Below are 15065 nucleotides of genomic sequence, written 5' to 3'. Positions count from 1 at the left end.
TTAAAAGCACAGCTTTCCAAGCTCCACTCCCAGAGGTGCAGGTAAAGTATGGGGCCCTGGGAGGGCCCCGGAATTGGCCCAGTGACTCTGATGCACCTGAGAACTGTACTTTGAGAAACGTCAAGCGAGGACATTATTGCTTTTAAAAGTCTAAGTGAGAGTTTTATGATGAGACGATCTGTTTCTTAACTCTGGTGGTAGTCGTGTGAATCTACACATGTAATAAAATTTCATAGAACCAAATACCTGCGCACGCACACACACACACACACACACAAATGAGAGCACAAACTGATAAAATCTGAAGAAGATGGTGGACTGTATCAATGTCAGTTTCCTAGCTGTGATACTGTACTAGAGTTATCTAAGATGTTACCATTCGAGGAAACCAGGTGACTGATACACAGGATCTCTCTGTACTGTTTCTTATAACTGCATGTGAACCTACAATGATCTCAAAATAAAAAGCTTAAAAAAAGTTTAGGTGAGAGAGCCAGACCTGACTTTGAGCCCTGAGGGATGAAGCTTGGGAAAAGCAGGGAGGAGCTGGGAGTCATTAGATGGAGAAAGTTACCCTTTTCCCTCCCTGCCAACCCTCCCCACCCCCACTGTCATTCTGGGAGGCTAAGTGTGCTTGTGTGTATGTGTACACGGAGAGGGCAGAGAAGAAACCATGTAAACACTGGATTATGTCTACAGGGACGAGAGCCTTGAGGAATGAAATCTTTGGCTTTAGTTTACGTACATTAACACTTACTTTTCGTGATGTGCAGTTCTGCTGGTTTTGACAAATGCGGACGACTGTGCACCTGGTTCCCCAGGACCGTACAGAACAGTCTCATCACCCTAAAGATGGGCCTGAGCGTCTCCTTCATAGTCAACCATGCCCTCTCCACCAACTCAGGCTACCACAGATGTTGAATTCTCAAACGTAAATTGAATTCTATACAGTAAAAGTGGGGAGGGGGGGAAGACATTGTAAGCACACGGAACACCAAGACTAAAAGAAAGATTTGAGACTATTTTTTAAAAACCAATAACCCCAAACTTCCTAGCACTATGCCTCAACAATTTGCATGGACTGTGGTAGGTGGTCGGCTGGTTGGTTGAATAAATTAACTCTGTGATCTTGATCAAGTTATTTAACATCCCTAAGCCTCAGTTTCCTCAACTATAAATTGGGAGTAGCCCAACTCAGGGTTTATTCATTCATTCAACAAACATTTTTTAGTTCCTCCTGTGTGCCCGGCACTGTGCTGGCCTCTAGAGAAATAGCAGCGAACAAAACAGACAAAGGAGACTTCCCTGGTGGTCCAGTCACTGGGAATCCGCCTGCCAATGCAGGGGACATGGGTTTGATCCCTAGTCCAGAAAGATTTCCATTTGCCGAAGGGCAGCTAATCCCATGCCACAACTACCAGAGCCTGTGCTCTCGAGCCCGTGTTCCGCAACAAGGGAAGCCACCACAAGGAAAAGCCCATGCACCGCAACTACAGAGTAACCCCAAAGACTGCACACAGCAACAAAGACCCAGCGCAGCCAAAAATAAACAAACAAATTTTAAAAAAGAAACAGACAAGGGTTCCTACCCCCGTGTTGCTTATATTCAAGGAAGGAGACAACTATAGAGAAACAAATTATAAAGATCAGTAGAAGATAAGTATTCTGGAGCAATGAAGCAGGGTAAGAGAAATGAGAGGGGGTACTTCCCAGGTGGCGCTAGTGTGGTAAAGGAGCCACCTGCCAATAAAGGAGGCACGGGAAACTCGGGTTCGATCCCTGGGTCCGAAAGAACCCCTGGAGGAGGAAATGGCAACCTATTCCAGTATTCTTGCCTGGAGAATCCTATGGACAGAGGAACCTGGTGGGCTACAGTCCACAACATCACAAAGGGCTGGACACAACTGAAGTGACTTCACACACACACACGGGAGATGGGAGTGTGATAGGGGGCTTGCAGTTTGAAACAGAGTGGTAGGAACTGGCCTCACAAGAAATTGTTGAGCCAATCTTGAAGGGGTGAGGACCAAATGGAGCAGAAGTCTGGGCAGGACTGCTCCAGGAAGCATATGCCCTGTAGGCTCCAGAAGAGCAGGGCTGGGGGCAGTGTGGGGGAGCTAGAGGGACATGAGTTCAGACATGCAGTGGGGGCCAGATAGCCTAGCATCTTGTAGGCCATGACCCTTTTATTTCTAGTGAAACGAGAAGCCATCTCAGAGGATTCTGAGCCGAGGAATTACATGATCTGACTTAGATTGTTGTGATGGCTTTAAATTATTATATTAAATATTAAAACAAATATTAACTATTTAAAAGGGCCTGGCACAGAGCCTAGAATGTGGCTCGTTCTCTCCTGGTTGAATGAGCATAATGGGGGCTTTGGCTGAGGTGTGGGCAATGAGTGTGCAGGCCTGGGTCAGGAGGGCACAGGCCCTGGCAAGTCGCGGGCGCCCTCTCCTGGCGGAGCCCGCTCTGGCTGTGACGCCGGAAGCCCTCCAGCCCTCGCCAAGGCCCTCACCTAGACCAGCTGGCTACAAGGCGCTCATCTGTCCCTCAGAGCGGCCCCATAGTGCCCCGCGGCCTGGCGCCCAGCTGGTGTGTGCTGCCAGTCTGCCCTGCTTTGCAATCACAAGCCTGTGGTGTCATGGAAAGAAATCTGCTCTCTGGAGGCCAAGGAGCAGGGGCCCCCGTCTTCCTCTGCCAATGATACACTGGGTGACCTTGGCAGTTCACCCATCTCTCTGGGCCGCGGGAGATTCCTCCAAGTCATAATGAGGCACCATGTGCCTGGCACATGGCAAAAGCTCACTGTTTGATGAATCAGTGAATGAAGTGGGGACCGTCAACCTTTCTGGTAAATATTTAATTTAGAGAAAAGTAAATAAAAGTGCCCAGCGGGTATTCATTCAACAAGTATTTAAATATTTGATGGGCACCTTCTATGGACAAAGCCCTCTTCCAGGCACCAAGAGTAGTGAATAAAATGAATGAAAACCTTGCCCTTGGTTAGCTGACATTTTAGGTGTTGAAACAAAGGTCAATGATTTGCATATGAGTCCTGGGCAGGCTGGTGGTCAGAGGAGGAGTGAGAGAAGTGGTGAGTGAGTGGAATGCTTTGTCTCCAGGCGCAGGGGTGGCGGGATAGCCAGAGTGGACAGACAGGATAGGAAAGGGCCTGCTGAGACGTCAGTTCTTGGCTTAAAGACATATTTGCCTCCACAATCCTTCCCACTCCACCTGCTCAGGTGGGGTCTGAGTTGGTCTGGAGCTGCTCCCATGGTAGGAAGCTGGTCAGCCCTCTGAACCATCTTATTTCTCAGTGTTCAGATGCCAGTTCCCAAGGAGTAGGGAGAGGTTTAGCCATGGAGGGGACAGGGATACATACAGTGTGCGTGGGTGCAGACTGAAGATCTGGGTGTATGTGTATGACCACCAGAGACCCAGATCTTTTTCAGTTTATTTTTGTCCATTCTCTGGGATCAGGCCACATGCATCTCCTCTGCCCCAGATTCCTAGGTCACGGTCCAACCCCCAGGGAGACAGACAAAGCAGAGGGCTTAGAATCAGAAGCTCCAGTCCAGGAAGGCTTGACTCAGACCATGCTTTCCCCTGGGCCTCCTCCCTTCTCTGAGGACAGATGGGTAGCCATCATAGGGACAAATGTGTGTGAGAAGGAAGGGCTTTCTGACCTTCAGAGCTGTCCCAGCAAGAAGGGGCCCAAGAGGCTGTGTGTTCTTAGACCCCAGAGACACTCAAGCATAGCCTTAGGACAGCTGATCAAGATGTGGGACTTTCTGGGGGGCAAGTCATGGCCTGGGGGCCTTTCAGATCTGGGTCTGCCAGTCTTAAAGAGTCCTCCACTTTCTCCTTCTAGTGACCAGTCTGCACCTAAGCCTTTTTTGGGAAGGTAGGGAAGCCCCTAAGCCTTTCTCTGACCTCATGTCCCTTTATCCTTTGTGGGGTAGATGAGTGCTCAGAACTCATTCAGGGGGAAGAGCAAGCTGAGAGCCTCCGGAGGTTACTCACAGATACATGAACACCACCACGCCCACGTGGGCCCACCTCACCCAGGAGTCTCTCTCACACAGAGAGGAGCTCAGATTTCAGGGCCCCTCATAGGCTCAGGATAAGAAGGCGCCGCCCCCCTCTATCCCAGTGTGCACAGGAAATGCTCCTGCTCATTTCTGTTGGGGGTCCACCACAGGTTGATTGTGGGGGCGGTGTTCTGGAGCCTGCAGGGTTCACTCTGTTGGGAGGATTGCAGGGAAAGGAAGGGAGGGTGGGGGATATGGGATTTAGCCCCAGATGCTCCCAGGGCAAGATGAAGGATAGCATACCTTGAAGAAGGGGGTCCTTCCTGGAGCCCTGGAGGGCGGGACCACACAAGTTACGGGGTGGGGGTGGGGGGGCTAGCAACTCATGAGCCAGGGCTGCATGCAAGAAGGGGGAGAAAGAGACACCAGAAAGGCTTTTGGAAGCTTCTGGAAAAAGCCAGTTAGGAACAGCATACTAATGACTTTAGCACTAAAGCTCTATTGGATTTATTTCCCTTACAAACTGTCTGAATTTATCATGTTTGTGATCTCTACCCTCTTCCCGCTTCTAAAGGGTAACCTCTTAAATCTGAGGGGTGGTTGGAAGACAAGACCTACATGGATCCATCAAGCTTCCTAAATCTCTGATCCACCTGGAATTTATTTTTTGAAAGGAGTGAAAAGACAGATTTCACTTCTGCCCCTGTCCATGGCTACCATGCCCAGTACTGAATAATTAAGGTTTCCCCACAGAAACCTTTAAGATATGTTAATGTTTTATGATTTTTTTCCCCATATGTCCTACATTCCCTCCTATCTTCCCAAATTCTCCCAAAATTTCCCTTTATCATTTTAATTAAGATTGTATTACACTGAAATTATAAGATAACATAGGATGACTTGACATCTTTTTTAGAGCAGTGAGTCTTCATCTCCAAGGATGAGATAGAGCTTTCTGTTTTTCTTAACAGGGTTATTTTTCCTGACTTGGCCTTGGAGCTTCGAAGATCCAGGTTCAGTGGGAAGAGGGTGTAAGCTACCTTAGGCAAGGACCACAGGAGCCCTACTTCAGAGCAGTGTGTGGGGGCAGTCCTGGTAATGGGGCGTAACAAGAGGTATGTGTGAGTCCCCAACAAAAGCCCCCTCCCCCATATGCTACACACATACAGCCAGGCTGCGAGGCTCTGGGAATAGAAGGGGTGGCAGGCCCTGGGGGACAGTCTGGCTGGGCAGGAGGGCAGTACACAGTTCACCTCAAGAGGTGATACAAGGAATTTCCTGGTGGTCCAGTGGTTAGGACTCCATGCTTCCCTTGCAAGGGCACAGTCTCGATCCCTGGTCGGGGAACTAAGATCTCACATGTTGTGTTATGTGGCCAAAATATATATATATATAAAAAAAAAGACGTAGTGTGACAGGGCTCTCTCAGAGAAGACCTGGCAGTCAAAACAGCAGGGGCCGTGCTAGGCTTGTGCTTATCTTTTTATTGTTTCTGTTCAGAGCCCCTGCAGCGGGGAAGGGGCAGGCATGGGGAGGTGGGCCCCCCTACCACCTGCCTGAGACCGCTCTCTCCTCTCTCCTCTTCTCTCCAGCATCTCGCCCACCCTCTCTCTTTCTGCATCTCCTGCTCCCACATCTGGCACCTTCGGGGGTTCTCTCTTGCAGCCCCTGCTTTGTAAGCCCACCTTGGGAAAGTAAGGGACCATGGGGTCAGTCCCAAGCCCCCCAGTCCCCACGGGGGGGCTATGTCCCCAGTTACCTGCCTGGCTTGCCGAGGATGCTGCCTTTCTGACTCAGGCCGGGGAGGGGGCAGTGGGGAGGTCCACAGGGCTTGACCTGACCCTGAGGGGTTCCTACGTCCTGCTCTGGAGTCCCCTCCAAAGCCATATGCTAGAGCCTGAGGTCACGGAGGTGGGAAGGGTAGGGTCACTGCCATGTCTTGGCTCCAGCCTGGCCCTGCCCAGCACACTCCAAGGGCGGCCCAGGACCAGGCCCCCTCACTTCAACATCCAGACCTCACACGGCAGGGGCTCCCTGTGCCTGGGAGGGTTGGGCCATGTCCCCTGTGGGGACCAGGAGGGGTGGTCGCAGTGAGCAGGGGTCAGAGGCTGTGAGGGGAGCACTGTGGCTGGGGGTGGTGCCCTGGGATGGAGGGAGGCTGGCTTTAGGAGGCAGTGAGGACAGAGGTGAGCACGGTCTCTGGCGGCAGAGAGGTCTCTGGCTTTAGAGCACCTCATGCTGCTGCTGTGTGGCCTCACTGACGACCTGGAGAGGAAGAGAAACCCAGTCTAACCCAGTGCTGGCTGGAGAATGGAGTCATGACCCCGGGACACCTCCTCCCCAGCGTGGCAGACCCTTCTGCCCCCAGGCAGAACCAGCAGTAAGGCTGGTAGAAGACACCTGGCTGACAGCCCTCCCAGACACACCCCACAGGCCCCCCACCTCAGGGGTAAGGGGACCAGGCAGACCACTCACCTCCCCGTCCCGGGTCTCAATGGTCTTGATCATCACCGTCTTCTTGGTATGGACCTCAGAACCCCTCTGCTCGGGGCTTGTTTCTGTAACAGATCCATCCACACGTTCAGCCTGACCAAGGCCAGGCCTGGGCTGTTCCTGTGGCTGGGAGTCCTTCCCTGGTCTCACTGGGCAAAGCCCGGAAGACGCCCACCCCCTCAATATGGGCCTGTTACTTTTTCAGTAAAACATCTTCACTTGTCCTTGTGCCCAGCACCCAGTAGGTGGCTCTGCAGACCCAAGGGGCTGTCCCAGGGCTGAGATAAGACAAGGAGCCAACAGGTGTGCTCCAGGTATTGGCAGGTTCAAGAGGGTGAGGGATCACCTAGGCCCCAGGCCACCCAGCAGTCCCCCCGCCGACCAACACCCCTCCTCACTCCCCCTCCACCCCTGGTCCCCAGGAGATCCCTGCAGGAATTTGTACCGACAGTTAGGACCCTAGAGCCCAGAACCAAGGCATTCTTTTGAAAGATCTCATGGTACCCAGCCCCCTTTATCTCCAGATGAACAACTTGATGTCTTAATGAAAGAGAGATGGACAGGAATCAGTCACTTATTTATTGCGCGGATGGCCAGTCACTTGTCCCTCCATGCCTCAGTTTCCCCACTGTGAAATGAACGTTAACAGCGGTACTTGCCCTGTCATGGCCCAGAACTATTGACTTGAAAAAGCATTAAGCGATTTTAAATGCAAGGCTCACACTTGATATCTGCATGAACTGCTAACCGAAAAGAGCCATTCTGAGTTTTATTGGAAGGGTCAAATTTAGGTCCTTGGTGTTATGAGTTTGGTGTTCATAAATCTCCTTAGCCGTCAGCCAGCCTGTGATGAACATTGCAACTCGGTGGAGCACAGCATGTATTTTTTTCTGATGGAAATGAACATCGAATATATAAAAGATTTGATCTAGGAAAGGCGAAGCTGCCAAGGACTCCAACTTACTTTCCTAATGTATCATTAGAGCATGTTTTTCTGCTCTCTGGGGTTGGAAAGCCACTCGATCTGCATATTACTAACGTCAGAATGGCAGAATGCCCTAGGAGTTCGTTCTTTTAATTGTTTGGCTTTGCTAAGGTTTGGCTTCATTTTTTAAAGCAAGCACCCAACATCTTGCTCCAGAAAGCTGGAAATGTTCAATAAGCAGCTGGAGGGCAGTGGGGGGGTGCTTGGCAACTTGTCAAACAGACAATAAGTGGTGGGTGCCTTGTAGCTCAGGCATAGGGTTCTAGATGCTTCTGCTGCCAGGTCCCCAAGGATACCCTGGTACTTCCTCAGAGTTTGGGTATATTAGGAAAAAGAAACTGTTGGCCACTTAATATTCCCAGAAGATGCAGGGGACATGGTCATAAAATACAACACTGTGAAATTTAAAAAAATAAAATAAAAAGCTCCCTTTGTCAGAAGATGCCTCTACCTAAACGTCCCCGTTCTCCCGTTGCAGCCCCCTTTCTGTTCCCCAGACTCCAGCTCTGTCCCTATGGTGTATCTTCCCTTCCTGGCTGGCCTTGGGCAGTGCCCATGCTGGCCTCCTACCCTCTGCCACTCCAGCCTCCACTTGCCAACACGCACTCACCTCGGAAGTTGAGGGCAGAGAAGGTCTGGATAGGGAGGTTGATCCTAAAAGGAGAGAGACCAGGCCCCCAAAGGGTTAGGACCCTCCATCTCTCTCGTCACCACCCCTCAAAACTTGCCCTGATCCTCTGTAAACACCATTCTCAGCTGTCCCAGTCCCACTGACTTCAACACTGCTTGGGGCATGGGGCCAAAGGCCAACTCGAGCTGTCCCAGGAACTGTCCCTTCTGGAAGGATCACCCCAGTCCTTCTCTGACCTGCTGGTGTGACACCAGGACCCCCACTGCACCCTCCACTGTACCCAGATTTCTTTCTTGCCCTTGGCATTGCAGGGTGTATCAACAGGAGCTGTGGATGACATCCACTGCATGTGCCCACCCTCCAGCCAGTCTGGGAATCTCTGGCCCACTCACAGGAAGGCAAGTTCCAGGAACTGCCACCCGCCCTTTGTGCCTAGAGCTGGGAAAATGCAGTGTGACCTTAGCTACCTGAAGGGGTCATTATATGAGGATATTATTCTACAGTATCTGAAATCTTCCTCTCTATAAATCTGTATCTAAATATGTCAGCTGATTTTTTTAAACTTCAGATTTTATCATTTTTGTGAGCATCAGTGGGCATTATTTTGTTGAGTAAATGATCTGTTTTGAATTGTTGTTAAGTTTACATAGTGAAATGCACACATCTTTAGAGTGCAATCCATTGAGTTTTGATCAGTGTCTACATCCATGTAACCACCAGTCCAAATCAAGATATAGAACATTTCCATCAACGAAGAAGGTTCCCTTGTGTCCCTTTCTGGTTGCATGGTGTTTTTGTGTCTAAAGGTGATTTGTTCTGAGCATGTTCTGAGCATGTCATTGCATCTTTTCCTGTGAGCACGTGTGTGTGTACACATGCATGTGTGTGCACCCATTGAGCATGAATGTGTGCACCTTCTCTCTTAGCCTATCATGTCCCAGCTCCATCTGTCTCTATTCATCTCTATCTGCCCCCTCCCTTTCCTTCCTCATCACTCCCAGCTCTGCTTCCATCTCTCCCTTGAATGGCAGTAATGTTTTATTACTAGTTGCTGAATATGGTTTTATGCTGCTGGTTCTTAATTCTGAAGGTGGATGTGGGAATACTTATATTTCTCTTTTTATAAAAGCTATTAATTAAATCACTTTTTACCCAGGTGGCTTGGTTAATTCTCTGTAATCAGCGCAGTGGTGGCCTCTTGTATAATATTGTTTATAGATCTTGTGATGGTGATCCTGAGCCCCGCTTCAGGTCAGGAAGGGGCCCTCAGTGCACCCCCCTCCAGGAGCCCACAGCCAGCCTCTGCCCCTCACCGGCTCTCCTCGCCCTCCAGCAGCTTCCGGTAGGTGGCAATCTCCACGTCCAAGGCCATTTTGACATTGAGCAGGTCCTGGTACTCGCGCAGGTGGCGGGCCATCTCATCCTTGAGGTGTCGGATCTCCTCCTCCAGGCGGGCAATGTTGTCCTGGTAGCCGCTGGCCTCACTAGCAAAGCGGTCCTCTAGCTCCCTCATCTGCCTCATCAGTGAGTCGTTCTGCAGGAGGGGGTGCCCAGGTCAAGGACGGGCTGTGCTGGTGGTCGAGGGGACACGGGGGGCCCAGGATGGAGAGAGGCACAGTCTCTGGGCTGGGAGGTACCCCAGATAGCCAAGCTGAGGACTTGTCAAAATCCTCTGAGCCAGGGAACTCGGAACTCAAATGAAGCCTTATGTGGAATATCAGAGAATACAGCTGATACAAGGGAACATGGCTGTCCACCCTTCCTGCCTCCACGCAGGAGTCCCACGATTCCTGAGAGCCCCCCTGGGAGTCCACCTGTCTGTTTCTACCCCTGTGGTAGATATGAGGAGACAGAGGCCCAGAGAGGGTGTGTGTTGCGCCCGAGGTCACAGAGCGTGAGCTGCAGATGGGAAGGGCTGGGCCAGGCAAGGTGGGCAGGGACTCACGGTGCCCTTGAGGGCGTCGATCTCACAGGTGTAGGACTGGATCTGGTGGCGGTACTCCATCATCTCCTGCTTGGCCTGGCGCAGAGCGTCATTGTTCTTGTTGGCTGCCTGGGTCAGGTCAGACACCTACGGGCAGAGAGAGAGGGTCCCTGAGATGACAGGGAGGATGCAGGATACAGGAAGGGGTGGGCAAAGAAGCATGGGGACCCTGGGCTCACCCTCCTCCCCAGAGATGGAGCCATAGGAAATACCTCCAAACTGGGATTGAGGGGGCAGAGGGGCCGCCAGAGTCTCACCTTTGACTTGTACCATTCCTCCGCTTCCGAGATATTCTTGGCCGCGATGGTCTCATACTGAGCACGGATGTCCCTGAGGGCAGCTGTGAGGTCTGGTTTCGACATGTCCATCTCCACCTGGACCTGCTGTTCCTGAAGCTGGGCCTGTAGCTCGCGGATCTCCTGCAGGGTATGGCTAGGCTTCAGTCCCCAACCAGCCCCAACACGTACCCTCACACCCCCACTCCCCGAGCCCAGCACCACCACCGCCCGCTCCAGCCGCTTTCACCAGGGCATAGTACCTCTTCGTGAACTTTCTTAAGGAACGCGATTTCCTCGTTGAGAGATTCAATCCTGCGCTCCAGGTCAATTCGAGCTAGAGTGGCGGCATCCACGTCCTGGGAAAGGTCAAGTGAGAGGGAGAGGGCACTGATCACCCGGGCATTGCAGAGGGAGACCAGGCATGACACAGAGGGGACAGAAGGGGTAAGGCAGCTGGGAGACCCAAGAGGACTCACGGCTCGGAAGGCAGCCAAATTGTTCTCCGCTTCTTCTTTCAGCTGAATTTCCTCTTGCAGCCTGGCAGACACAGGCAGAAGGACAGACAGATGGTGAGGATGAAACAGGCTGGGGAGAACACTGACTGGGGGCTGCCCAGGGAGTGGGCTCAGAATAGAGTGAGGAGGGCCCGCCCACACAGGGAGGGGACAGGAAGTGGCCCAGTCTCTGCCCTGGAGCCACACCCTGAAGTCCATGTCCTCGCTAGTTTGTGACCTCCCTGGGATTAAGAACTGCGTCTTATTTTGTCCACCTCCGGGTTCTTATTTTATCCACCTCTGGGTTCCCAGGCCCCAGCCCCAGTCTGGCCCATGTAGGTGCTCATTTAACGTTTGTGACCTGGGTGGTAGAACAGTGATCACTTGGACAGAAAAACAGGACCCACCAGTATTTGCTCTATTCTTGCTGCCTGAAGCACAGGGAGCCTGGTGGAGCCACAATCAGTGTTCCAATCTGTCTGAGGGCTGCGTCTCCCCACCTCCCCCTGCCCCTCCAACTCACTCTCTCCTTTCCTCCAGCTTATCCATCCTCCCTATAAAGCTTAAGTCTGGCCCAGGGGTCAAGATCCCCTCTCTACCCCCAACCACAGGGCTTCATCACAGAAGAACTGAGAGCTACTGCTGGCCCCAGATTTCCTTGTCTCCTACCAACCTGTCCTCTCCCTCCCACTGCCTATGGGCCTCCTTTCTCCTTCCATGTGCCCACCTGAACCCAGAAACATCCCCCTAGCATCTTAAGATGCTTTGTAAGAAGCACCTGGTCTCCCAAGATCGCCCATTTCCACTCCACGATGTCCCCAAGAAAATTGGGACCGTAGCCTCGTCTGCAGCCTGAGAGCACAGGGAGAGGCATGGCGTCTCTTCCCCCTCCCCCGGAGACACAGCTAGACCACCCTCACCCTGGGTACGATGGGGTACTGACCACTGGACCCAGCCCCAGGCCTAGCCTCCCGTGCCCGGCCCCTGGAGAGGGAGAGGGTTCTGGGGGCGCTTGCGGGTGCTCACTTGGCCTTGAGCCGCTGCAGGTCGTCCAGCAGGTTGTCCCGCTCGACGTCGACGCGGGCGCGCTGGTTGGTGAGCACCTCCACCTGGCGCCGCAGCTCGCGCAGCTCCTCCTCGTAGATCTCGGCCACGCGCGTCGGCTCCCGGCCCTTGAGCCGGTTCACCTCCGCAGCAAGCGCCGCGTTCTGCTGCTCCAGGAAGCGCACCTTCTCGATGTAGTTGGCGAAGCGATCATTGAGTTCCTGCAGCTCCACCTTCTCGTTGGTGCGCGTGGTCAGGAACTCCTGGTTCACGGCATCGGCCAGCGAGAAGTCCAGCAGCTCGCCCGCACCATAGGAGGAGGGCACGCGGGTCGAACCCAGCCGGCTGGCCCGCAGCGCCCCCAGGCCCCCGGCCCCGCCCGACGTGCGCGACACCTGGTACACGCGGGACGTCACCGAGCTCGAGGAGCCCTTGGTGCCGAAGCCCGCGCGCGGGAACACCGGCGAGCTCAGAGGGGAGCCGAGCGGGAAGCTGGGGGCCCCGCCGAAGGTGCGGCGGTAGGACGACACCCGCTGGCTGGACGAGTAGGCCTGGCTCATGGTGGCGGCGCGGGCAAGGCTGGGCGGCGCGGAGAAGGAGGCGGCGGGCGGCCGGCCGGAGAGTGAATGTGGCGAGGGGAGACAGGGCCCCCGGCCGTCCGCACTATTTGTATCCCTCCTGACATCAGCCCCCGCCGCCCCTCCCCTGACAGCTGCAGGATCCCGCTGTCCTGCCAGGAAAGGGCGGCCCCTGGCGTGGGGGCGGGGAGGCCAGCTCCCCCGCAAGAGGCCTGAGCCCCTCCGCGGGCGGGTGGGTGGGGGCCCCTGCGGGGTGTGGGAGAGGCTGGCGGACCTAGGAGGGCAGAAGGTGGGCAGCCCTGCCAGCCGCTTCACCGGGGCGCAAACATTTCTGGAGCCCCCGGCCAGCCCCCCTTTCAGTCCTTGGGTGCCTCCCTGGTCCTGGGGTGATCAGGGGAGAGAGCTGGGGAGAGGCTTCCATTTAGTTTGAGGGGCTTCTTTTGGCTCCAAGGAGATACTTTGGGTCATTTCCTGAAGAGACAAGGCCTATTTCCAAGACAGTCTGCAAATCACCTTTTTTTTTTTTCCCTAAAGATTCTCCGAAAGTGGCAAACATTTAGGAGGGCTCAGGCAAAGACCACGAATGCCCCTGCCAGGCCTAGTGGAGGAGGGTCTCTGACAGGCAGGGAGGATGGGAAGGCCTCCCTGGGGCAGGCAGCCATCCCCACCAGAGCCCACCTCCTCAGGTATGTCCACTAGCATCTGAGTTCCAGCTCCCAGCCTCAGTTTCCCTCTGGATTCATGAAGGCCCTTTTCCACCCCACCCCTACCAGTGAGGGTGCAGCCTCAAGTTTACAAACAACAGGGTGATTTCCAGAAAGGGCCTGGTAGGCTCTCAGTTTCCAATTATAACAATTATAACTGTGTCCTCTCACCCCCACACTGCCAACTTCTCTGGGCTTCTGTCCCTGTGAGCCCACCCCCACCCCCTCTCTGATTCATCCCCCTTCCTCACACCACCCCCACCCCCAGGGGTTTGTGTTTTGTCAGGAGCCTCATGTCAACCCAGCCATCTCCCTGGCAGCAACAGCTGCCAACCCCAAATACCAGAGCTGGTATTTATAGAGGAGAATGCATCAGTCCGGGAAACAAGCACACAGGAGAGGAGCTCTGGGGGGGTGGGGGTCGGGTACCTGAGGAGACATGGGTGTCAGATGGTGGAGGAAGGCTTGAGGCGATGAGCCCCAATCACTTCCCACCCCCTTCATGCTCTAAGCCCCCAGCAGAGAAGCCCTGAATAGGGCTTGTCCATCCCTTGTACTAAGGTCTCCTCCTTAGTACAAGGCACTGGCTGACCTCTAAGGACATTTCCGCTTCTCCATGAATATTGGCTGTTTCTCTATACCTCCACCTGGCACTATTCAGGTCTCTCTTAGACCTGACCCTTTAGGAATGCAAAGTTTGGAAATAGAGGTCTGGTCTTATCCTAGCTCTGCCATCACCTGAAGATGTAATTACAAGCAGGCAAGTCCTTCCCTTCTCTGTGTCGTCACTATAATGTAGGAATGGTCACCCTGGCGGTGTCTACCAACTATGTGTTTGAAGAGGCTCAAGTAACAATATGCAAATAACACTACCTTGTGTGTTCTGAGCACCCACTGTGTGTCACTCTGCTAAGCACGCCCCACCCATGATCCCCAATTCTCTTGACACCCCTGTGGGGTAAGAGGTAGTACCCTTCCCATGTTGCAGCTCAGGAAGCTGAGGCAGTCTGACTCCAGGGCCCATGCTTTGTCCCCAGGGTATGTGTGAATGTGCCAGGTTAACTGCAAAGAGCTTTGTTGCTGCTGTCTTTGCAAAGCCCTTTCACATTCAGTTTCTAATTTTTATCCAAGAGACAAGCTTATGAGGTGGGTGGGGAGTTCCAGATATTCTTATCCAGCCTTCGAGTCAGTGCAAGCTGTTGTGTTCTGGTTATTTTTGTGTCTCGTCTCCCAAACTAGATTGTAGGCTCCTGGAGAATTTTTGGGAGACCATGTGACTCCTTTGCATGTCCCTTTGGACAGGCAGCACTGTCCTTGTTCAAAGTAGCCTGAAAGATTTCCTTCACATCCCCTTCTTTGGTTAACATACACTGCGTGCACACAAACACACATGTCCATGAGACACACCTGTCCATGAGTGGACAGGTGATTCAGCTCCCAGCCACTCTTATAACTGAATCCCTCTGACTGAAGCGATTGGCTCAAGGGGCAGGCCTGGACCTGACCAGGGCCAATCAGAGACCCACCTTGGAATTTATACATGGAACTGGGATTACTAAACTGGAGCCTGGCAACCATGTTTCCTACCCACTGGGGAGGTCTTTCTGGCATAGGGAAAAAAAGGTCAGCGTGCCGGGAGCAGCAGAGACACCCAGAGAAAAGGAGAATGTGAGGCTGGAAGTCCTAAATTCCATCTCACGGGACCCTGGTTCTTCAGTTCTCCATTTTGTGAGCTCCCCCAGTATCCTTCCTGGGTTTGGGGCCAATAAACTTTTCTTTTTTTTTTAAACTGAAGAGACTTGGTATTGGCTACTGCCATTTGTAATCAAAACAACCCTGG

The 15065-nt window shown here is 53.1% G+C and overlaps 1 protein-coding gene across 1 annotated transcript; it reads right to left on the bottom strand.

Annotated features, from left to right (window-relative positions):
- Positions 1-5498: 5498 nt before the first annotated feature.
- On the bottom strand, positions 5499-12603 carry DES (desmin). Its single transcript, XM_025278307.2, has 9 exons — positions 11926-12603; positions 10882-10942; positions 10666-10761; positions 10385-10546; positions 10089-10214; positions 9457-9677; positions 8123-8166; positions 6510-6592; positions 5499-6299 (listed from the first exon to the last, which is right to left on the bottom strand). The coding sequence occupies exons 1-9, from the start codon at positions 12501-12503 to the stop codon at positions 6258-6260; spliced, it is 1413 nt and encodes a 470-aa protein (XP_025134092.1). The 5' UTR covers positions 12504-12603; the 3' UTR covers positions 5499-6257.
- Positions 12604-15065: the final 2462 nt, after the last annotated feature.

Source organism: Bubalus bubalis, chromosome 2 (assembly GCF_019923935.1).
Source record: "Bubalus bubalis isolate 160015118507 breed Murrah chromosome 2, NDDB_SH_1, whole genome shotgun sequence".
Lineage (NCBI taxonomy): Eukaryota > Metazoa > Chordata > Mammalia > Artiodactyla > Bovidae > Bubalus > Bubalus bubalis.
This window is presented reverse-complemented; position numbering and strand designations above follow the sequence as displayed.